At 40.2% G+C, this 25,075-nt stretch overlaps 1 protein-coding gene and 1 long non-coding RNA gene across 5 annotated transcripts in view; one reads left to right on the forward strand and one right to left on the reverse strand.

Annotated features, from left to right (window-relative positions):
* Positions 1 to 266: 266 nt before the first annotated feature.
* LOC142406114 (uncharacterized) lies at positions 267 to 6,890 on the reverse strand. Of its 4 annotated transcripts, XR_012774444.1 has the most exons (4): positions 6,759 to 6,890; positions 6,287 to 6,442; positions 5,034 to 5,155; positions 267 to 2,558 (listed from the first exon to the last, which is right to left on the reverse strand). It is a non-coding gene; the product is annotated as an uncharacterized LOC142406114 (long non-coding RNA). The 4 variants fall into 4 exon arrangements; XR_012774443.1 differs by having other exon boundaries at positions 267 to 1,915; positions 6,287 to 6,884; XR_012774441.1 differs by having other exon boundaries at positions 6,287 to 6,884.
* A 127-nt stretch (positions 6,891 to 7,017) lies between these two features.
* ASXL3 (ASXL transcriptional regulator 3) overlaps positions 7,018 to 25,075 on the forward strand; it is a 131,572-nt gene continuing 113,514 nt past the window's right edge. The window contains exon 1 of the mRNA XM_075494572.1: positions 7,018 to 7,519. Coding sequence (XP_075350687.1) covers positions 7,466 to 7,519 — 54 coding nt within the window. The 5' untranslated portion in view covers positions 7,018 to 7,465. The remainder of the gene's footprint in view (positions 7,520 to 25,075) is intronic.

The raw sequence follows: 25,075 nt of genomic DNA on the forward strand, positions 1-25,075 counted from the left end.
ATAGAATTTTTAAACTTATTATTTAACAGTTTAAAAAGAGTATATAAGTCAAATGTGCATAACTGTAACTTAAAAATATATATATTGTTGTTGTTGTGATGCCTACAGACCAATGTCGTGATGCCAACAGGCCAATGTTTGATGTGGTTACCACACTACAATCACACTCCCAAAGATCAGTCCCTGCCCCAGATTACAATACATACATTTTCACTGATAATAAGAAAATATTGTCATTTTAATAATTATTTTATTTGGTCTTTATTTGGCTTTTATAATTTTTAGATTTAAATAGCTAATATAAGTCATTATGTAAAATGGCACTGATGCTCCAAGTATTGGCGTGAACGAGGTCTCTTGCAGAGCCGGGACCTTAATCAGCAGAGTTGCTCCCAGCATGCGTAGATTCCTCTGCTAACTTCAGGAGAGAAGAGGGTTGTTGTTCCTGCAGAGTCAGCACAGCTCAAATAGAGAAATGTAATATAATACACCTCAACCAGAGTTGTTTATTGACCTGTGCTGGAGTATCATGTGTTGTGTGGTATAACTGATGGTTGCTTCCACAGCCATAAAGGAGCAGCAAAGGAGAAAAACCACCACCATGTCTGCAGCAAGAGCCTAGACTAAACACACAAAGAGATTCCCCAGACTGAATTTGCTTTTTCGCATCAGCGCATCTGAGAAATGCCCTCTGCTGTTTATCACCAATACTGTGACCATATTCTTTTTAAGAAATCTGTGGAGTTAATGAACTAACATTTTATCTCTGTGCTGGGTTTTTGTTACTGTCTAATAAAAGTTTCTGATGTGTGCAGATAGTTATCTGCAGCTAGCAGAAGGCTAACCAGACTATCTTGTTCATTCGTCTTGTAACGCAGAGAAGGTAGGGGAAACAATCTATTATGCGCAAACAATTAAATACATTTCCAAGTTGCCCTTGGCAAGCAGGTGCAAGCAGGTGTGTACTTATCCCAAAGACAGCTTATATGTACGTAGTCCTTTTCCCCCAATGAGCTTGAGAGACAACATAAACTCTTGACTCCCCTTTTCTGAGGATGCCAGGGTTTTGCACTTACAAAGCAGAATTTGAATTGCAGATCCGTAGTACAACAATTATTACTTTTCATGCTGTTGGACTGTGCGTTTTGTATCTGCTTGTGCTACTATGGCAGATTTAGAGATCCTCAACCTAGCAACATTTAACTCAGTGTGTGTAGCTCTCCAGGCATTAGTTTAGGAAATTATTTGTGTGATTACATGGTATGCTACTCCTTAAATTTGTAATTAGTCCATTGAGAAGGTCTTCCAAGCTTTTTTTTCCAGGTTAGCTGTGAAGTCTCTTTCAAAATTCTCCTTAACGTTCTAGTTCTTCATCAGTTTAAGGTAACTTAGATGATGACCTTTTATAGACATTTCCAGAAAAAATTGCACATTGAAAGAACTTAAATGGTACTAATTCTTACAGCTTTCGTTCGTGGCTGAAAACAGACAAGAAAGTGACTATAGCAGCAGATGTCACACAATGTAAATGCTCTGTTTGGTCATTTTATGATGTCATCTATCACAGAAAGATAGGTAGATAGCTAGATCAACTGCCCAAAGACGCTGCAATGTTAGTCATTCATGGAGAAAAAAACATAAGGGGTAGGCTGTAACGGTACTGCATGAGTCACTTGTCTTAATTTTGGTAAGTGATTTTAGTATTAAGCTTCAGTCCTTCATATCAAGTTTTGGCCACCAGTACTTGTCCTGTAATTGTTGGCTGATTGTGACAACTTGAGACTTACCATAAGCATGATGTATAAATTTTGCTTGTAATTCCTCTGGGACACCTTCACAATTCTTTAAAATTCCATGTAACTTGAGGTGACATTTCATTACATATCTATCTTGTGGGTGAAGTTAGTTCTGTAGGCTGAAACATGGTATTAGAATAGCATCCATGCATTTGGAATTCCTGAATCACCTTCTAGAGAGGAAGATATGTAATTTCTGTTAAATCAGACACTACAAGCAAACAGCTTTAATTTTTTCTCCTGTAATTGCAGCAAACATATTTATAATCCATGCAGCAACTTTCATATAATCAACTAGATAAGCATCTAAAAAAAAGAGCAGGTGAGATGATAACCTATCAGCTGCTGTGGTTTTGATTTGACTAAACTGTGTCATATAAAAATGAAAGTAATCTTGCTAGCCATCTGCAGACAGTTCCTGCTCCTCTGAGTCTTTCTCTCATTAACAGAACTGCCAGGAGGTGTGATCTGTATGCAGTTGGAGTGTAAAGCCTGAGAGGCAGGTTCCCTACTCTTCTGTAGTATATGCACAAAGAAATGTTTTCTTTCCAACACTTTTATGGTATCTTGTAAACTGTTCATGGTTCAAACACAATGTTCTTCTCATAGAAATTGTCCCCGTGGACGTGGGGAAAAGTGGCTCCATATTCGTAGTATGAAAAAGTGATGGCCGGCATGGCCGAGGGAAGTGCTGCCTGGAGGTAGTTTGACTGGAAGGTGACTGCTTGGTAAGCTCTTCACGCTGGGGGTACCACTGCTCATCTGTTGGGAGGGCAAAGCGGACCTCAGGTTAGCTGCAATCAGGTTTATTAGTTCAGCTGCAATGCCATAAAAAAGACCTTAGTGTTTATCTGGCTGCTGGAGGGCTAGGAGGGAGTAAAGGAAATAGCCCTACGTTTGTAGTATTTGGCCATTCCTCATCTGAGACAAAAGTAATGCCAATTGTGGTGAACACTGAAGCCAACAGTATAAACCCTGGCTATTCACAGTCAAAGCTTTCATTGTTTGAAAATTTGCTATGGTCAGATATGTCTCGGGTAAATGCTAGATTTTCAAATGTACTGTTCTTAATAGTTCTGCAAGCATTGCACAGTTAGGAATAGACAATGTACACCTTGATTTGAGATCTGAAAAATATGGTTGTAATTATTTTTATTTCTTTCGGGGAAGGGTGAGCTCTTCTACATGTTCTATGACCTTTTCCAATCCCAATGGAGAGATGACATGCTCAAGAAAAGACTACTCTGTGCATCTGATTTAGTATTTAGCAAAATTCAGCTTCAGCCCTCCTGTATTGACATGTTGAAGTACAGCCTGTAGGGGTTTTTTGTCAGCTTCAGGAGTCTTTCCAAATACAGTAACATCATCCAGATAATACTAGATTCCAGGCTTATTATTAAGAATTATTAACATATTTTAAAAGCTCTGGATGTTGATTCAAGTCCATATGGCGTATGATTAAAAGAGAAAAGTTCCATTAAGTGTAATAAATGCTGTGAAACTCAAGCTGTCTGGATACTTGGCAATATGCATTCTTTAAATCTAGAGTAGAAAACATACTCTGCAACTATGATGTCAGTATCTGTAAATGGTTAACTGTCATTCACAATGGCTTTGTCTGGCTTCCCTAAGTCCACACAAAAACAAGTATTCTGGTTTGCTTTTTGTCACCACTGTGCTGAAACTAATTCAGAAAATGCAGTGTCTCCGTTAGTATCATTCTGGGCTTTTTTTTTAATTATCTTGTAACTCAGCATCTCTCATTCAATTGTAGAGAATATAATTTCCATTGTAAAAGCGGCACATTAGATTGAATTGTCATGCTGTGAATAAATCCTTCTGCACACATATGGCATTTCCATGTAATAGCTGATACTATTTCTTCTGTTAGAGCTGAAACTGGAATTTGTATTGCAGCAGTGTTTCGTTGTATTGAAGCAATGCATATATATATATATATATATATATATATACTTGCATACATAGTGCAGTTCACAGATTTCTGCTTAACCGGAATATTACTGTACACAATAAAAAATTCAGCATACCTATCAGAAGTCATTTTTCTATGCAGGAAACAACACGAACAATATTCTTCAGGTAGCTCACTAGATAAGGTCAAGTGTCAAACTTCTATAGCATTGCAGGTAATGCATTCACTGAGTACTGAAGCTCAGAAACCAGTGTCCAATGTTATTTTAGTAGCATATGACTGTTCTTCTGATGCAAGAAAAAGTATCTGGACACAAATGCATCCATAATAACTAACTCCTTCCCTCTGTGGTCAAAACAGTAACATCTGGCACTGTAACGTCACATAAATATTGCTTAGGCAGAAATTAATTATATATTTTAATATAACATCTTTCTGCAGTATTTGCAGGTTATCCGATCTGGTTTACAATGTGCTGTGGAGACAGCAGTAGTACATTTACACGCACGCACATATATATACACACGTATACATGTTATGTATGCAGAGCTTTTAGCTATAGTTCCAGTGGCTGTGGTCTGAATGCAGTTCACCATTTCTCAATTTTCCTATCATCAATTCAGTTAGAGAAGCAACAGTTATGATCTCTTGTAGTGTCAGGTCCAATTCATGCAGTAAATACAATCTATAATCAATAGGAAATGCTTTCTTCCATAAGCTGAACTTGACCTTTTTCTGCTGTGCTCCTAGAATTACACATGATTTTTAACTTCCTTAAAGCAGCAGTGTACCGTTCTGTTGAGTCACTTCGTTTCTGTGCGTGCTGGCAATCTTTACTGGATTCAGCTACAACATTTACAGCAGAAAAAAATGTATTTCATTTCAGGAGCACAGATTCATTTTTTTTTCATCATGAAAGCATAGAGAATGCACACCAGCTCTCTGCTCTGATACAGCAAACAGCGTGTTTTTCTTTCTCCAGCAAAGTCAGTGCCATTAACTGTAAGTATGTGATTTCCAACTATTTGCACATGAACAACAGAAGGAACTTAGGAGCACCTGGACTTTGTAGGAATGATGCAAATGAATTAAATGACAGCACAGACACTCACTTCTTCATTTCTCATTTCTTCACCAGCTGAATAGAAAGGATGTAATACTAAAAAGATTATTCCAGGTGTCCATACAAACACCAAATGAAAGTCTGATCCTGACTGCAACAGGCAATAGTAGAAACCAGCCAAACCAACCAAAAAAATCCACAGAGTCAGATCAGCTTTAGAGGCTCCCTGAGTTTCTTTTACCTGGCAAATGTCCTCCTCTGTCCAACACCAACGCTGCCACACCAGAGCTCTCCTGTGTAATTGAAGTTCAGTTCATGTTATGTACATGAAGCAACTGGACCAACAACTGGATCACCATCTACCTGCAAACAGATGGGGAACCAATGCACAACATTTCTTTCAGTCTTAAAACAGCCACTTACGATGGGAGTGACTGATAAACCTGTCTATGCTTTTTTGTATTGTTGTAGTTTCAATACTGAAAACAATGAGGGTATTTCAAAGGCAGTTTTAATGAGGTACTTAATTACTACAGATTTAGGCTTTTAGCATGGGGATGAGACATGAATGAAGCTTATATGGTGTAGGAATAGAAAGTTACTAAAGGCAAGGAAATGCAAAAGGAAGAAAAAGGAAGTAGGAGAGACATAAAAGGCAGAAAACAAAGTCAAAGAAACAAAACATAGACAAGTGATACTAATAAGCGTTTCTTTTCTAAATGTTACTAAGGTGACAAAGAAGGTATTCAGTAAATAACAAAGGAATATGTAGCTGTTTTGACAACTTGATGATTGTAAAAATTTTTACACAACCTAACTCTGTTGAACCTGAAACATTCCAGTTGCAATGACATTTTTCTCAAGAACATTTCAGAGGCATACTCAAATCCTCTGATCAATACTATAGTCTGGAATCAAAACTAAATTTAGAAGCAGCTATTTTAATAGAATTTTGTTTCATTAATATTTTTATTTTCATTTAAGTGGGAATGAATTATCAAATCTGGAAAGGTGTCATGGTGAAGAACTATCTTCCATGCATCATTTCCAATTAGAACATAAAGATGAGGAGGAAGAGCAGGATGCGTCTGCAGCCAGAACACCATACACCATCTGAGTGCTCTCTGAGAGTGTTTTGGGAATGCTGTCAGGTCGCCACTCTGCTTCCTTCAGGGCTGCCCCCGGTCCTTTTCTAAATAAAACAGCCTGAGCATTGTGGTAGCTGGGAGTGATTTTTTTTCCCCCTCCAGTAAACTGTACATTTGTGGGGAAATAAGGCTTAATGTTACCAAAGGCAAGAAGGCAAGGCTGAGGAGGGGTGCTGCTGGGAGAGGGACGAAGGAGGGAGCAGGGACTGAACAGATGGATACACAAAAGCCTGAATAATTTCTAACTCACTTCAGTCTGAACAACAAATGCCAAAAGTACTTCAATAGTATTCCAAATACACTTTTAATATTCGGGGGAGGGGAGGAAACAGGGAAGAAAACCCACAATATCCTGCAACTCAGGAAGGTGTGCCAAGTCCTTTGCTTCGCGTTTCGTGGGTATCTTAATCCTAGGTCATCCAATAAAAGAAAACATCCTTCGGCAGTTTTACGAGCGCAGCACATCAACTCCTTTGTTTACACTGGAACAAGATGTTCTTTCCTGTTCCGACAAGAAAAGGAGTTAAAACGCTACTGCGGGATCCCTGCGAGCTGGCGCCTACTTGGCCGGGGTCTGGTCTGTCAGATTTCGGAACGCGGGTCGAAACGAAGCGAGGAAGGCACGGGCGGGAACCGCCGCGGCGACAGACGCGCCAGCCGCCCCGCCGCGCTCCCCTCACCGCGGCCCGCCGCAGCTGGCCCGCCGCCGGCCCGGCCCGGCCCCGCCGAGGCCGCGGGCTGCCCCAGCCGTAAGTAAGCGCCAGCGAGGAGGTCGCACGCCGCGGGGAGGGCCGGGCCCTATTTTCGGCTGGGTTTACCGAACGCGCTGCGCGTTCGGCGTGAAGCGGGGAAAGCAGCGGCCTGCGGGCGACGAGTGGGAACGGGCCCCAACCGCAACCGCGGCGCCAACAGTAACAGCCGACCACGCCGACCCGCGCGGCCGCCACCCCCGCCCCGGCAGCGCCCTCAGCGCCGCGTCCCCGGGGAGACGCCCCGCCCGCCGCGCTGCACCACGGGAGCTGTAGTCCGGCAGCGCCAGCCGGCCGGCCGACCGACCACCTCCCTCCCTCCCGCCGCGCTCCCCTCCCCACCGCCCCCAGCCCGGGGGGAGAGCGGCGCCGCGGCCGCTCTCGCGAGGCTTGGCGGCGGGAGCGCTCTCGGGCGGCCTCCTCGCGAGGGCGGCCGCCGCCGCCGCGGGGATGTTTGGTGCGGGCGCCATTCCCCCGCGTGACGTCATAGTGCATTGTTGTGAGCGTAGCGGAGCATCCCTCAAGCTGTCAGCTGTGCCGCCGCTGCCGCCGCCGCTGCGGGGAGCCGAGCCGGCCCGGCCCCCTCTCCCCTCCTCCTCCTCCTCCTCCTTCTCCTCCTCCTCCTCCTCCTCCTCCTCCCCCGCCCCTCCCGCCCCGGGGGCTCCAGAGCTCGGTGTCACCGTATCATAGTCCGTGCGGAACCCCTCCGGCCCCCCCGCCCCCCCGGTCCGCCCTCCCCCCGCCCCCCCCCCGAACCACCTCAATGAGATGCAAACATGAAAGACAAGAGGAAGAAGAAGGACCGCACCTGGGCCGAGGCTGCCCGCCTGGTAGGTGCCGCGGCAGCATTGTGTGTATGTATATGTATGTGTGTGTGTGTGTGCGCGTGTGTGCGCGCCGCGCGCGTCCCGCCGCCGCCAGCCCGGCGCGCTGCCCGCCGCTTTGTTGCCGGCGGTTGGGGCCGTTGGGCGAGCGTGCGGGTGAGGAAGGGAGGGAGGGGGAGAGAAGGAGTGTGTGCGTGAGGGAGTGTGTGAGGGACTCTGTGTGAGAGGGAGAATGAGGGAGGGGGGGAGAGAGTGTGTGAGGGAGCGCGAAGGAGTGTCTGTGAGTGTGAGGGAGTGCCTGTGCGGGAGTGTGTGCGAGCGAGTGTGTGAGAGGGAGGGTGCGAGTGCGTGTGCGAGGGCTTGAGGGAGGGAGGGTGTGCGAGTTAGTGTGTGAAGGGAGAGGCCGGGGTGCCCCGGCGTGAGGGGAGCTCCGGCGTGCCGCTGTGTGTGGGGGGGCGTTGGTGAAGGGGTGCCTCCCCCCGGCGGCGCCGGGCAGCCTGCTCCGAGCGGGGGTGAGCCCGAGCTGGTGGTACAGGCAGCCCTCTGCTCTCCTCCCGTCCCCGCCTGGAGAGGAGAAATAGCTACATCCCTTCTTCGGTGTATGTGTGAGGAAATGCCTATTCTTTTCTTCTTTTGCATGTGTGTGTGTAAATACCCAGGGATTATTTCTATCTCTGCAAGTTCATGTACCAGATATCCCAAGAATACCCCTCCTTTTAATTTTAGAGAAGAGTGAAATACCTGGGAATTGCCTTTTCATCCATTTAGCGCCGACAGGAGGACTGGGGTGAGGGGCGAGGATGTTAGAGAGAACTCTGTCCTGGGATTTCCCTTCACCCTCTCCACTTCCCCCACTGAGCAGGGAAATATCCAGGGCAATCAAACCCACTGTTGGAAAGGCTCTGTGGCTCTGGAGACTTAGTCCATTCCCACTTCATTAAGAAACTGTCTCCCTTACCCTGCTGTATCTGTTTTCATGATTCCGTATTATTGTTTGCTAAATGTAATAGTGCACATTGTTAACGTTGTTTTTCAGTTTTGGAGTATGTACGGGTTCTCTCCATTCTAGGAATTTTACAACAAACAGTTATGCACAATACAGCATGTGTGGTTGTACACGTTTGTATATGTGTCTTTGCGAAGTTGGGTCTGGTTCAGCTTCAGTTGGGTGCGTAGAAAGATGACAAAGCTAGAAAGACAGGCTGCTGGTTATATTGCTTTTTGTATCTACACCAACTTTATCTTTTATCCATCTCTGATACAGACTTAATTGCTTAAGTAACATGTTTGTGCTAACAGTCCATCTGGTTTTGTTAATGGGTATTGATATCTTATTACTATTATTTGTTTAGCTGTGAAGCATGTTTCTTGTAAAAATGTTTTCACCTTGTTGTATGAATTCCTACATAGGAAGTTCAGCCTCTCTCTCCTACGTAAATAATTACAAGGTATTAGACAGACACTACCTATAGATGTCTCTGTAAGCTGTACCGAGGTATTCTCATATGCTTGGTCAGTGTTAAATTCTGATATGGGTTATTGTACATCCTACAACATTTTGTAATAATGCGGCTTTAGTGAAGACGTTCTGATACAGTGTCACTACTGTCCTCTCTTATTTCTCACGATTGTAACAAAAGTTTAACTTCAGTAAAACACTCACCTTTGCCAAAATAATTTTGGCAGTGGGTGTTGCTACAGTACTTGTTTGTCCATGCTTTAAAGTGGCAATGTGTATTCAAAAGTCTATAAAATACATCAAATGCTATTCTAACTTTACTCTTTCAAGTTGCTGCTGCGGTTGCCACTCTAAGCTGTATTTTGTTTGACAAATGTGCAAAAAGGAATTCTATTGTGTATCAAGTAAAATTGCTATTCCCATGTGGTCCAATATACGGAAAAGTTTAAAGCCTCTGGAGAACAAAGGCTGAGCCGGTTCTGAGAAGAAGAAGGGCTAAGACTCTTATTTTCATGATGTCATATCACCTCACGCTCCCCCCAGAAGGGTCATGATTTGCTAAAATTGAGTAAAAATGATACACTGCTGTATATAAGTGGTGGAGATACCCAAGCTCCACAGTGTGGTTTTGTCTAGCCTCCCAGGGTTGCCAAGTTATGGAGAACTTGTCCCAAGTCTATTATGTGAATGATACATAGTGCTGCTCAGACTAACTACGGTCTTGCACCGGGCTTTACTTGTGTAGTGACATATGTTTGCAAATCACCATGAAAGATTGAAGCCAAAAATTGCCACTCTTTACAGTGTTTTATGTTAGGACCCTGATGGTTCATTATGACTTAGTTTTCTTGGGATACATCAATAAGGTATTACTGCAAGGTTTGAGTAAATCAATTTCTTTCCGACGACAAGTAAACAATGAAGTGATTGATACCTACTCACAAAAAACGATTCATGAGTTACCTAGATCAATATGTTGTAAAACTGTACGCTGCTGCATTATTTTTAGGAACAAGAGGTTGAATTAATACATACAGCAAATGTATGGATATTTACATGTTAAATTTTCTACAAAAGCCCTTACATTACAACACTATTGGACTTGCAAAGTGATGTGCTAAAAAGTATGAAATGACAGAGGTAGCATTGCTTTTTCACTCTGTTGTGCGCGTCCATATATTACAACCTAGACTTTAAATGACGTCTTGCATGCTGGTTTCCCGAGTACTTTAAGCTCACTCACTAGAGCTGCTGATTTTTCATTTTATTTTCTTTGTTTGTTGTGAGGTGCCATACTTAATTTTCTATACACCTTTCAAAGTCAGTGCTAAAATATATTTTTCTTTTACTTTTCAATTGTACATACATAGCTATTATTAGCAACACCCAGTAGCTTCCCAAACGCAAATGTTTCTATACTTATAACATGCCTATGAAGTTAAGTATTTTGACCTCTGCTTTACTCATGCAGAGTTGAGGCATGGAAAGATTAAGTACCTTACTCAAAGCTGTGCAGGAAATCTGTGGGAGAGGCAGTTATGGTACCAACAGCGTCTCTGTAGTAGTTCTGTTTCACAGTCATAAAATCATCTTCCTTCTGTGGCTACACTTTTGCCTCATTCACTCTCTATTACTATTTCTCTCACAGTAATTATGAGAGAAATGGATATGGTCATGTCTCTGTATTCAATCTATATTGAAACTCATAATGCACCATGTAACAGTTATGGATAAAAAGGAGTAGAAAAACTGGACTCGAGCCTGAAATCATTACACAGCTTTCCATTTCCCACATTCACAATGAAAGAAGCAGAAGTACTTTAGAAAAATATATTGCATTACAGTCGTAAGATACATTGTAATGTGTAAGTCTAAGTGGTAAGGCTCCAAACTGACAGTCAGTGTTGTATTTACTGTTTTTTGGTATTTGATTAAAGGGTCTTTGAGAACTTAAGTTCCTGCAATGCAGTGTTTTTTTTTCAAGCTGTTCCCTTAATTTTTAAAACATAAGCAGGAAGGGACTCCCATTACATTCAGCTCTTGCTGTAAATACCATGTATGCGATACAGGCAGTAAAACGCTGGCATGTCCTGTATTGGAACTTGCATTTTGTGGAAGAAGTCTCCTGCAGACAGTTGAATCTTTCTGTCTGCAACAAACTGCTTTTTTCCTCATGCAAGTCTGCTTATCTTAGGGCAAGGCATAGCCCAGCTTACAAGCATTCCTGAGAAATGAACGCATGTGCAGGATCAGTGGAATGGTGGCATACCACTAACAGTTCATGTTACAGAACCCATTTTGTAGAACATGCATTTTTATGGACAAAATTGCAACCTGTCTTTACAACCTGCCAAAGGGCATATCTTTGATGTAGACCCGATATGTCAACTCACTTTGTACTTCGCAACAGACTACAGCAATGCTTATGTACGACCTGGGCATTATCTCATATCAGTTTTCTGCTTTTTGTGTCTGATAGACTAAAATAGAACACTTAAAAGAATGAGAACAAAAGAAAATCTTTAAAAGAAGGAGGAGAAACATCCTGTCTTTCCTCTGTCTTTCAGTTGATCCTCATTTGATGAAACCATATTGTTGTTTTCTGGTCATACATGGAACTCATGAAAATTGAATAGAAAGGTTAAACCCTTGAGTAGTTTAAGCAATTTGTAATGATTCCTTTCAATTGAAAAAACTTGTGTCCATTTAGTTTCAGCTGTTCTTAAACTCACAAGGGCTCTTAAGCAGTTGCTGAAAGTCCTGAAATAGTGAATTCTGCCTCTTAATAATTTCATGTCATAAGATACTGCATAAAAATATTGAAATGAAAAATACTGAGAACGTGTCCAAGGATTCCCTGCCACACAGGAACTGATAACAGTTTTAAGTAGGTAGCAGTGATCCAACTTTTACCATTTGACTGCTAGACGTGGTCCTTTGTTATTTGTGATACAGAAAGGTGAAAGAGGCCTGAACAAAATGAGTGGAGGCCGCTCACTTCTGGAATGCAGAGCTCAGTGTATGTATGAAGCATAGAACACGTGCCTATGAAGGGTGATAGTTTATGGTAGCATTTTAAAAGGATTTTTTATGAATAGCTTGCCTTTATTATTGCCCTCTTCTCTTTCCTGAAAGGGGTGTTTTGAAACAGAGTTCGGTTAAGTCTCTACCACTAGTTGGCAATAAAGCAGAAGAAAATCCCAGGAATGAGAACAGTAGTGCTTGTTGGGTTATTCGTGTGTTAGATCTCCTCTCCAGTATTTTTGCTCTTGCCTCTCCAAATTTTGTTCTGAAAGAAAGGTTTTCTTGTGTTACTGAAGACTATGTACTTTATGGTGCTATGGAGAGTCCTCATGGTTCAGTTGACATATGCATGTTGGGTGAGTAATATTCATACCTTAATTCTTGTATTTCTTGCACTAGTCTCCTGACAGGATCCTGCTCTTAATTAAGAGTTGTTCTCTTGCTCCTGTAAACTTTAAGAAAATCATACTAATTAATTAAGGAAACTGATGCTGAAAAAAACTGTGAAAAGCAACAAAAGCCCATTGGAATAGTTAGCTTGCGTGTTACTGTTTAATGTGGATGGCTGTCCAAAAGCTGATTGTTGCTTCATCTGGTCTGCTAAGATAGTGTAGTTGAAACAGATCGTATAGCGGTATGGAAGTATTTTTGCATTACATCTTCATATTTGAAGACCACAAATGAAACAAAAAAATTAGAAGAGTAACTTCTGTGTAGCTAAACCATTGATGATAATCCCTTTGACTTTTATCTTAAGTCTTCGCTTTTGTTACTATAAATAACATGTTAAAGCATTGTGTGAAAGGAGCTTCGTGTATCTTTAAAATGGGAGATTTGACATAACTTTGTTTTATGTTATTAAGGATTTCTTTGTTGTTGGCTTAACAGAGACCTACTATTATTTCCATATTTGTTCTGAGTTAATTCTTTTTCAGACATGCAGAAACATTGTGGCTTGGGAAGTTTTGATGGCCATTCCCTTTGATCCACAATCAATGCTGCTTTGAAGAGCTATATTTTATTTTGGTTTGCTCTAGGGTTTCCTCCAATTTGTTTTATTCAAAGTGATTTTTGCACTTGTTAGACAAGGTTGAACCTGCACTTATTTTTTTTTACCTTCCATGGTTGTGTTTTAAGTGTCAGTATTTTATTTTGTTAGTATGAAATAATACAGAAATCAGTGTGTTTAGATTTTTTTTTAATTTTAAAAGGTGATCTACAAATAAAATATAAATTTAATCTATTTCAGCTTACCTTTTGCAGTCTTCTAGGGCAGATTGAGAAGAATGAGATTCTAACTCTTACCTTGAGACAGCCCTTTCACCCTTGGCATCACAGACCTTTCGGAAGGCAGGAACCCAACCAGGAATGGGACCTGTTCTCAGTAATGCCCCATTACTTCTATTAAAGCAGGGTAACATAAGAGAAAACACAGGAACCTAGATGTGAGCATTCCTCAACAATGTGAAGGCGTTCTTAGTGCCTTAAGGTATGATTTAATGCTCACTGTTATAGTGAATGCTTCCAATGGCTCCTGGCTTACCTTTCTCTGTAGAAGAACCAATATTTTCCTGTCATACTGCATGTTTCTGTTGAAATAACTGATCTGTTTTTATTTCTTCCAGCAGTTCACAAGTTTCTCACAAATGAGATTTGGTCAGTTGCATGTGGAACCAGTGGAATCACAGCTAAATAGTTTCCACTAACCACACCCAAGGCCCTACCCACCCTTCACAGCTAGGATGCTTTGGACTTGCTAGCCCAGTTCACCAATTCTCTGGATCAAACCATGTCGTTGCAGCATCTTAGTTTGGACCAGGTAGCATGCTGTTCTCAAGGCAAAAAGCCAAACTCACTGAACTTCCTGCTGGAGCCTTTCTTTGTTCTTTATACTGTGACCAGCGGATTACAGTCACTTGGATAGTCATTTGCTAAACTTGACCTCTTGGCTTTGGAGTAATAGTGTTTTTTTAAATGTTGTAAGCTTCAAAATGTTTTCCCTTTTCTTGGGTATGATGACAATAATCTTGGCATTCCCTGTAAATAGCAATAACTAAATAGTGGCCTCCTTTTCTGCTATCAAGAAAGACCTGGGAGAAGATGTGATTAGTGGAAATTATCATTATGATTCCATGGGTTCCAGTTGAAACTGACCAAATCCTCCTTTTGAGGAACTTACAGACTGAATGAATCAAATATCTTAGCCTTCACTCTGGAACAGCCAGCGTCCAATGCAAAGGCAAAACAACAACCTGCATTAGAGCCACCTCTAAGCAATACATCCTGGTTCAGCCCATTTGCTGATCCTGTTAGTTCAGGTAGCAAATCCCCAGGTTGTTCAAGGACAACAGATTGGCCATAGGTGGCCCATTTAATCTCTTATCAACTCTGAATGACAGTCACCCTCCCCAAAGAAACCCCAGTCATTGATGTACTGTCCCTCTGAGGCTGCTCTGTCTTTGCGAAGTCCTGCTAGATAGTTTCCTATTTCTGGAGTTACTTTCTTGGGAGGAGATGTACCTGCTGGGAATGTAAAAAGGGTAGAGAGGTGCCTTCTTACCTGCAGCTAATCTTAGTTTGAAGAGATGACCTACATCTTTCTGAATATCATACCTTAAGCAGACCACTACCTAAATATATCCACTTACCACTATAGTACTTTAGCACAGTCATCATGAGTATCAGGAGACAGTTAATAAGCCATCTGGCAATGTGTGCCTTCTTCCTAGAGCCTCTTTGGTGTCGGTGCACTGATTGGGGTTGGGGACTGCACTTAGTGTTGGAGGGATCTAGAGCAGCACCATTCACTTTAGTCTAAGCAAGCTCTGGTGTTTCTGACATTGGAACAGGAAATGGGTGGATCTGATGTTTTCATCCTTTGAATGTGAAGAGTTCAGCTCTCTTTAATGGCATGAGCTCTGCAGGACAAAGTCTGTGTGGACACTGGCATGTAGCTTTCCTCAATATTGGAGAACCTTTTAGATGAGGTTTTTAACATGTGGGATCCAGCTGTTACATTGCAGATTCTGAGTCTGATGTGGCATCCTGTATCTCAGGTGTCTGAGGAGACTTGTTTTGTAGCGTAGCATTGAGTTTACTTTCAGCTTTGAGTTTACTGTCTGACAGCATTTGCCAGGATCGGCAACCACAGTTCAGTCTTGCTCTGGAATCACCAGGAACATTCACAGACTCATTAAGAGGATTGGGCTATAGTTCTCTGTAGAAGACATTCCAGGTCATGTCGTAGATTATTGTTCATGATTTTGGAGCATCAGAAAGTAATTTATTTAGAAGGCACACATTACATACTCTGTTTTAAAACTTGTCCTCCTATATACATGAATTGGTCTAGCCACACCTGTGATGATGAGAATCTCCTCACTGCTTGTAGAGACTCAACTCTAGAGATCATTATCCTGTGGGTGACAGTCGCATCCTATAGAGCATAGTCAGACTTACAGATAACAACATTTTCTAAACATCTACAACTTCAGAAGTGTCCCTTGACAGACAAGCATCTTGAGCTAGTAGATGATTTGGTTTGGAGAACTTAATGTCAAAGCTATTTTCTCTCTCTCTTTGTTGTGATCTTGGTTAAGTATAGACAGGATCAGGAATTTAGTGAAGTAGTCATTCTAGTCAGGATTTATATTGCTTTATCCTGGGTAGCTTCCTGTATAACTTTAATGTCTAGAGAGGGAGGAAAAGAGCCTTAACCAAAGTATACATCAACCATTTGAAGGTCAAAGTTTTATTCCATTTCAGCTGACTTTTAGCAGCCTAGAGAACCTGCCTAACTGTGTGTGTGGTGGTTCACTATAGTTGGTGAGATGCCTTGTGAAATGTCTACAGTCTGGTAAATCACAGTCAATCTTCATGTCCCATATGATTTGTTCTTGCCTTTGCGACTTGAACCTTCTTTATATAAGATGAGGCTCTACCACTACCATTGTATTGCCAAAGTACTTAACTTCATCCTTCATTAAGTGATAACTTTCTGTTTTGATTATTTTTCTTTCACTTCCATCAGTTTTAACTGAACAAATTCCACATCCAGATGTTTCAATACATCTATTGTTGTCTGCTTTTGGAAAAATGTCAATTCTTTTTATGCCTCAAAATTCCCAGTTATCCATCAGCTGCTGGGATATCTATTGGCATTGCTGTACCAGGGAAGCATGTGACATGCCATGTCACTATGCCTATCTGTCAGTATTTCCTAGCAAGGGTAATGGGAGAAAATAGACCCTTATTGGCCGTAGCCTACTGTCATTCTTCTGGACCAAGATTCTGGCAGCTATCTCAAAATTATGACACTCTCTGATCACACCAGCTTCTGTCATCTCATTTGGCATTCTGTCATTTAGAAATTCTAGACAGGCAAGACTAACGAGAACCTCTTTGGAATTCGGTGTTGAGAACGGGAAAAGAATCTTAATTAGAGCATTACGTCGATAATCATAGAACCAATAATCACAGAAGATGAAGTTGGAAAGGGCCTCAAGGTCCCCTTGTCTGTTTAGACTTGAAAATAAGTCACACGCCCCAAATTAGTTTTAGTTTTGTGAAATCAATAAAATCACTTGGTAACTTTCATTACCCATAGGAGCTAAGACTTCTCTGGCCTTTGCCAGAATCTGGTCTTTTTGTGGAATTTCGCATCCTACTTAAAAATGGGAGAACTAGGAGAGTAAAATGATTATGAAAAGTTGTCCGATGGGCGTGATTTAGAATTCAAATGCATCGTTACTTCCTTTTTTCTGACAGTGACTAGACCAAAACCATTGATTTTCTTGTACAGATTGAGAATTCTGTATCCGTTTAATGGTGCTCATTCACATTCTCTGCTTTTTTGAGGCTTTTTTGGACTTAGTCTCTGGATTTTTTCAGTAGTTTGCTATAGCAGTGCTGCAGCAGGTTTGTACTTAGAGCAGTAGTGCTTAATTCATTCTAATCTATTTCATAATTTGTTTCATTCATAATGCAGGTTTTTGAGACATCTTGCAAGTACTCATCTTCAGTTTTAAAAAGAAAAAAAAGTAGAATAACTTAGTATGGCTCACTGTCTATCTGTGGAATAAGCTCAATAAATAACTGTTGAAGACGTTTTCAAATAAGTTACTATTGAACATATGTTAACACCTTTTGTTACTGGTTTCAAGATGACCCATGGCTCTACAAGTGTGTACGTTCCTGAAGATGCCAGGGACTACCAAGCATTTGTCCGCATGGTTCTTGTACTGAAGTCTCTTGGTTTGAAATGATTTTTTTTTTTTTGGCCAAGAATAAGAAAAAAATCTGTGTAGCCAGTTTTGCTACATTGGCAATCTGTGTCAAACAGGTTGTTTGTCTTCCCTTTGTCCTGTTCCAGGGATGCTGTGCTGTCAAATTGTGTTGCATTATTAAACATCTCCTGTCTATTAAGCACACGTCAGCAGAACAGCTGGACAGTTCAGCAAGTGCTTGGGTCCATCAGGCCAGATTGTAGAAAAGAAAGGGGAAGCAGTAGTATAGAGCATGAGCTGTCTTTTACAAGGCTACTAATCTTTTAAAATAATGGTGGAGATTCTTGTGATGATTTACTTCACCCTGCCCAGTGCATCTGTGCAGCTGGAGACTTTGAATATAGATCATAGTACAACAGTGGCCTCCTGGGCAATAGCTGAAGTGCTTTTTGCCAGGTATCCCAGTAGGAAATATTTGATGGGAGGACAGAATCAGGATTGCATGTTTTGATGTGGTCCCTGGAATTCCTGACTTAGCAGCCCAAATCTTACATACATATATATATATATATATATATATATATATATATATATAAAAATAAATTTTTATATATATATATATATATATATATATATATATATATAAGGTGTGTATATATATATATCTATAATGTCAAGTATTGGGTTACAGCCCTGTGAGACTCTGGGAGAATCATGGAAACAAGTCTACGTGCCTGGGACATTTGGTCTGCCCATAATGAGCCCCAGCATCTTTTGGGTAGACAGTTAGCAATAGCAAGAAATGGACATTGCTCCCAGCTCTTGGGTTGGTCCAGTTGTGTGCTTTGATCTTGCAAATCAAATTCTTCATGCTAAAATGCTGTTCCTCCAGTCAGTGTTCAGGGCTCAGCTGACTCACTGCCAATTTCCCCTATCGCTTTTGGAATGAGAGCTGCCCATCTGAGTGGAACTTGTCAATAATAACCAACCCTATGTCTTTGTCTTGGAGTGATGCTCCTTGTCCTTAGTGAAAGCCTGTTAGTGAATACTGTGGTTTTTAGAGCATGCGATCAGGCCTCAAAGAGCAGATACTGACAGAAAATGGAATTACTGCTTTAAGCTAGCTTGAACACTGCAGTTATCTTACGAAGAAGGCTCTTTCCTGCTGTTTGTGATACAGTGTTCCAACAATGGTGAGCCCAACTAAGTGGTTGTGATGTTAAAACATGCTCTTTTTTAGAGTTGTAGAAGCACTTAAGAACTAGAGGGCTGTGGCTTCATAAGGTAAATTTGGAGATTTTTATCAGTCTGGCCGTACAAGTTACTGCATGCTGTATACATGCATTGCTGATGATTGTTGCATTTACTAAGTACCGCCACAGGAAATTCTCAGTACCTGAGCTATGATCAGCCCTTCACACTAAATGTTTGATGTTCACTGTAACCATTGTGAGTTGTTAATTTAGCCTTCAGGCCCACAGCAGCAGTGGCACTTGAGGAGGAGACTGCAGAACTCATATAGAGCTGTCTGGGGAGTTTTCCAATGAAAGAGATCATAAATGTGGGAGAAGTGAACAAACAGATGCTTGACTGACTGAAGGGTGCAGGATACAGTGCAAGAAATAAGCAATAAGGGGAGTGGGCAGAGTGAAAGGCCTTGAGGATAAAGTCAGTCTCTGAGCAATCATTTGAGCTATTGTGTTTCATGGACTCCAAAAAGGTTGTCTTTCAACTGGTCTGTGAACTACGGATTGAAAACTTCAATAGAAGATGGGAAACTAGAAAAAAATTTGGAGTAATAGTGTCAAAGCAGTTGATCAAGAATGTTTTGTATGGATTTTGGAAGTTAGATCAGAAAAGCATTGTTTTACCGTCTTTTAATCTGTTTAGAAAAAACAACCAACCAAAAAAAAATCTAAGGTACCTTAATCTGTCAAGTTAGTTTGGCCTAAGTGGGATTTTTTTTTTTCTTCAGAGACGTGTTAGAATTTTTTTTAGATTAATGTCTAATGAAATAATTGTTATGTTGCAGAAGAGAACACTTCTGTCTCCATTAATTTGGAGTTACCTAATTTGCTTGGAGATAGACTGTTTGACACATTATCAAAACATTCTCATCTTGCTATAATTCTCAAAATCTTTAACACTTCCATTAAATTAAAAAAAACAACAAAAAAGAAAATTGCTGTGTAGTCAATTTTAACTATCCTTAATGAGGACAGACTCAGTTTCATACTGTAATTTTCATGCGCTAACTCATTATATTAGTGTCTGAGCTGTAGGAGACTGTTTCAAGCTATTTAAAGTAACGTTAAATAAAGTAAAATAATGCTCCTGTCTTCATTCTGAGCCAGATCTACAAAAGTGACTGCCTAGATAACTGAGGTTGGTATATATGCCTGGTGGTTGGGAAATGCTTCTGAAAGAGCTGCAAAGAGAATGAGGGGTTTAAAAAAAAATTAAAAAATCACTGCACCTGTTTGCTGTTATCAGCATTCTTAGAGCTGTTATGGCAAGAAGCTTTATGTGTTAGTTAAAGTGTTGTTAAATGTTGGAGTGAATTTTATAGAAAAATACTGGTGTGGAGGGGGAGGGAAGGGATCTGGGGAAAGCGTTCTGAAGATTAATGTTCTGAAAAAAATGAGGTTTTAAGTGCTACATACATACATAATAATAGTTATGAAGCTTATTACTTTTAGTACTTGCATACATTTTCTGGGATTAGTAGAAGAGAATGAAACTGGGTTTATGTCTGTTGGCATGTCATGTGGTGAAAAGAGCGTGTGCCTGGGTGATACCAATGTAGTCCTGGGGAGAAAAATGGTAGTGGTGCATTGGGAAGCGGTGAAGAAGAGATGGAGATGTTCTTGTACCAATGAGAAGTAGAATAGCAAATATACTGAGGGGAGGAAAAAAATAACTATGACTGACAATGAAAGAAATGAGGAAAAAAATCCCCTTCTGAATTCTAGGATAAAATTGCATTTCACTTGTTTATTTATTTATTTTGCTACCATTTCACTTAATTAGATAACCAGCTAAAGTCCCCAAACCTTCATCTTTAAAGTTTGGGTTCTTCTCAAACTTTGGGAGTATGAGGATCACAATGAAACACCAAGATGAAAAAAATTCTGTCTTCTCTCCTCTGTAATGGACAGGGCCTTTGTCTTGGAATTGAAACACTATGTTTTGATTATGTTGCATTCTGTTTATTTTTAGAACAAGTTCCATTATGGGCTATCTCGGCCAACGGAGTATTGTTGAAATTACAAGTAATCCCTTTGAAATAATTGAGAAGACCAATTTATGTTCTGAAATATTCTTTCATCCATTTGGTAGTAAGATCTCCTACTGGAATTTTCAGAATTGGTTTCAAATTGTCTTGCCCAGATGATTTCTAGAGCAGCAAAAAAATATAAATCTCTTAGAATCTTCCATGTCCAAAAGTCTGTCTGACATGATACTTGAATATGCGACTGTGGTAGTTTTCTTGTTGTGATTCTGGTCACCTTGGTTTATTTTTGTTTTAACGTCAGAGGACATAGCATATAAATCTCCTAAGTAAAATTTTACGTCTTTGGATGAGATGGCACAGTTAAAGAAAGATTCCATTACTGGATTTGAACTGTAAGGCTAATCTCATGACTAATTCTCATTGTTTCAAAGGTACTGTTTGAGTTCAGTAGTTACACTGGAAGCCCAAGTAACTTTTCCATAAAACAGTTTTCATTTTTCCGTTCACTTATTGCTGGCTGTTTTTGGAGGGAAATGGAAGATATAGCTAAAACATTTATTATTATCAACTTCTAAAACATTAAGTCTAAAATGATGTGCCTAAACCCCATAGATGTTGAATTTATTTGCCAGTAGCATTTCCTAGGAGCTGACAATTTTTACTGCTACATTTGCTGAGGAGATGTGACTTTGGGAAATCTCAGATCCTTATGTGTATGTACGTTGGTGCTCATAGAAAAAGAATAAAAACCATGACTGAGTATACTGTATAACAGCCATATTTTACTCTCTGTTGGTTTGCTTTTCTTGGGTTGCAGTTACCGACCTGATGGGTAACAGTTGAACCTGTTCAATGTATAGTGAGGAGTCTTAGGGTAAGAAATATGCTGTGATATTAAGGACTGTTAAAAATAGAAGCTTGTCTTGAACAGGAAGCCTAGCTTTATGAGAAGTCTCTGTATTTATATTCCTTTATAAAATCCTCTGTGATTCCTTTCTGTTGACCACTTACTTTGTTGTGATTCTGGAGTTCGGTGATGGTAGTTGCATGATGTGTATGGCTGATGGCCATTTCTCATCGTAACCTGGTCAATGCTTGTCCAGCTTGACTTGGACAGGTCAGCCAGTCTTGTAGCCCGGAATAGTGCCTTCAAGCAGGGTCAGGAGTTTAGAGCCTCCACAGCAATTGCAGATTATCCTGAACATTTTCAGGTTTTCCCCCCATGGGGGAAGACGTGTTCTGTATTTTGTTTTGAGATCTGATTACAAACTGTTGGTTTAACAATCAGCATTTTGTCTCCTCATGAACTCCAGTTTTGAAGTCAGAGTTCTTTCTTCTTTATAGGCTGGAGGTCCTATTGAATTTGTTTACCTACGCCAAGTGATTGTTCCTATTGGTTTAAATCTCTAAGGGAAATCAGCATCCAGCTGGTAGACAGTTGTGCTGATGAGGACCCATTGATTTTTCTCTCCTATCCGCTTACCATCAATAAGAGATGTCCTTAGCTTTCATGATACTTCTTCCCTGCCATAATGTTGCCCTGTTACCTGGCTGGTCTCGCTGTCAGCGCTGGTCTCAGTTGCTGATCATATTATATGTGATTAACAGCCTGATAAAAATGTTTAAGTCAATACTTGAGAAGCCTAGATAAAGATAACACTTTGTGGTCAGAGCTTCTTAATGATGTGTTGTATTTGATGTAAACCAATGGTAAAGAATTGCTGGTTTTAACAGAAAAAACTTTTATATCAACGATTAAAGTTTACCTAGCTTGGCATGATTTAGCCCTATCCAGAAAAGGAGAATTTAAGAAAATACAGACAATTCATGTTCCATTTTTAGGGAAAAATAATTCTTCCCTCTTTAACAGAACTTCTGCTTATGATGGTTTTTTTCACCACAGTATTATCTGAAGTATTTTCTTTCATAAGAAGGAGTGGGGAGCATGTAAACAAAATACTCTGTGTGCATTTCTCTGAATTATAGGCTTTTGAAAGATTATTAACTTAAATTTAAGATGGTCAGATTATTTTACAAGGTCCCTAGGAAGAAGTGAGCATGTAACTTTTCTCAGAACTTGAGGAAAGCTGCTCCTTCTGTCCCTAGTTTTGTTTATGTATTTATATATGAATACAAACACAGATACAGAGCCATTATATGTTCTTTCTGATCTGCCTGTATTGTGACAAATGTTTCTTAGTAATAGTTGTTAAATAGTGTATTTTTCAAATGTTTAAACAGATGCTACCAAATATCACTATAAACCACCCGTATGGACTTCAGTTCTGCAATAAATGGTGTATTTAACAGGACAAGTGTGGGTGGACTTAGGTGATGAGATGGGGGAAAGGACTATGTGGAAAGACTGATAAGAAGGACTGAACAAATAAATGACACAAAATGGATATGAGTTAGTGAACTGCAAAATATTCTCCTATTTTTGAAAATCTTAGATGAGTAATTGTCAACTGTGCCATCTGTAAGTAATGTGGGCTTCCAAACTTGTGGCAATTAAAACTGCCTAGCATCCCACTCCAGCCCGGTATTTTATTCTGTGTACAAGTCAGTACTGAAGACTAATCTCTTATGACATTAATCGTCTCATGAGGAGAGACAGAATAAATCACAGTAGCCCTTCCTCTCTTCACTCATGAAGATAAATGCCATAACACGATGGCTGATCTTTGTTATGACACTAACCATTATATATTTAACAGAGATAGCAAAATCCCACTGACAGCTAACAAAAGAATTCTCTCTTTACACATTCTATGAGAAGGCTGTATTTCTTTAGTTCAAAAACATGACTTTAACATATCTGCTCTCAGAGCAATTTAAGCAGTAGATCTGGATTGTGCCAGTGAACTGTATTCTGTATACAATGATGTCATGATTCAGACTAATGAAAACTGATTTGAAATAATTGTGCAAGCTTTGGAAGGAATAAACTGCATAACACCCAAGGACTTTTAAGACTCTACTCTTTTGTATTGTCCATTCTGACAAGAAAGAATAACTCTTAGATTTAAAACAAACAAGCAAGCAACAGCCCCCCCTAAAAATACCAAACCAAAACAAAAAAAAAATAGAAAATGAAACCCAAACCCAAACCCAAAGCTTTCATCATTTTTCATTTTGTGGAGATTTTGGTTTTCCATTTTGTCTCCAGTACTTGAACAGGTGGGCTCAGGGAACTGAAAGTGGCTTTCTGTTGTGTCTGTGATTGCAAGGGACTTTTAATTTTTCCAGCTTTATCACTTGCTGTACACCTCTCGGGAATTTCTTTCCAGGCCTTCCATGCATTAGGTATATTCTGGTCTTTCTTTCTGGGATAAAATTGCTAAGAAAGTTTCTTAGTAATTTTTTGCATCTCTGCTTATTAATTCAAAGGGAGGGATGCTGTATATCATCCTGTGAGCAAGGAACAGAGCAAACAACTGAGTTGTGAAGTTTATTTACTTCCCTTGTGAGGTTAAGAGGATCAATGTGACTTATACTGGCTTTTTACCTAAGCATCAAAATGTGCTGTAAATTTCATGAGGTAGTTTCATGCCATCTATCTGACAGAATTAAAATGGGAGCATAATTTTTACAGTTTTATGTTTGCTGTCGTTAACCATATTTTAGCAACGTGGGTAGAAGCACTTTTTGGTTGGTTAAATATATTCATGGTGCATCAATGGAGTCAATGTCAGTTGCAGCATGAAACTTGTCTTACCCTTTTAGTGGGTGAATTTTATCTGGATGAAATACTTAAAATGGCTGAAACTAATATGTAAGAATATTTAGGTAGAGCGCATAGGTTAAAGTATGTTATTTGTGTTCTGTTACACTCCTTCTCCCCCCCCCCTTTTTTTTGTTTTCTTATTGCCTTCTGGAAACCTTAGATCTGTATCTTTAGGACACTGTCTAACAAGATAACCTCTGATAGTAAAGCAATGGCAAGAAAACCGGCATAACTGTCACCTCCTGTTAAATTTGGTACATTCAGAGGGTAGCCAGTAGGAATTTTATTTCTCACATTACAAGTAACCCTTACACATTACATTTGCCTGAGGAAATTAAGCGATGAAGGCTTTTAAAACAAACACATACTCATTCTCTCTGTTGATTTTTCTGGGAAGTTTTACTCTTCATATTTTTTTTTTATTTTACTATGCTGAAACATAAGTTATACAGCAAGCCTTTCAGTGTCTCAGGAAAAAAAAAAATCTGTATCAGCTTTCAATAGAGAAAACAGCATATATAGAAGCAAATATGTTTGGAGTTTGGTGGTGCTTAGTATTTTTTTTTTCTTGTTCCCTTAGTAGTGATGAATGTATTCACACTGGTGGTAGTTCTTTTGTCTGTTACCTGTAATATAAAGGCAGCTGACAGGGCACTCATATCCATTCCGCTCCATTAGTTCCAGTCACCTAAGCATGGCCTCTCTTCGTTTTGTACAGGGGTAGATGCCAAAGGGGAATTTTTATCCCTGCTGGAATTAGAGGCATTTCAGGATCGTGGCCTGTGTGATCACTGAAAAAGTGCAGATTTCGGTCATGTTTTTGGGTGGCAGAGCTGTGTTTTGTTCCTGTCCCCTTCTCTGGAATAATGATTCGTAGTTGTAAACAGCTTTG

The sequence above is a fragment of the Mycteria americana genome, chromosome 2 (genome assembly GCF_035582795.1).
Source record: "Mycteria americana isolate JAX WOST 10 ecotype Jacksonville Zoo and Gardens chromosome 2, USCA_MyAme_1.0, whole genome shotgun sequence".
NCBI classification, from domain to species: domain Eukaryota; kingdom Metazoa; phylum Chordata; class Aves; order Ciconiiformes; family Ciconiidae; genus Mycteria; species Mycteria americana.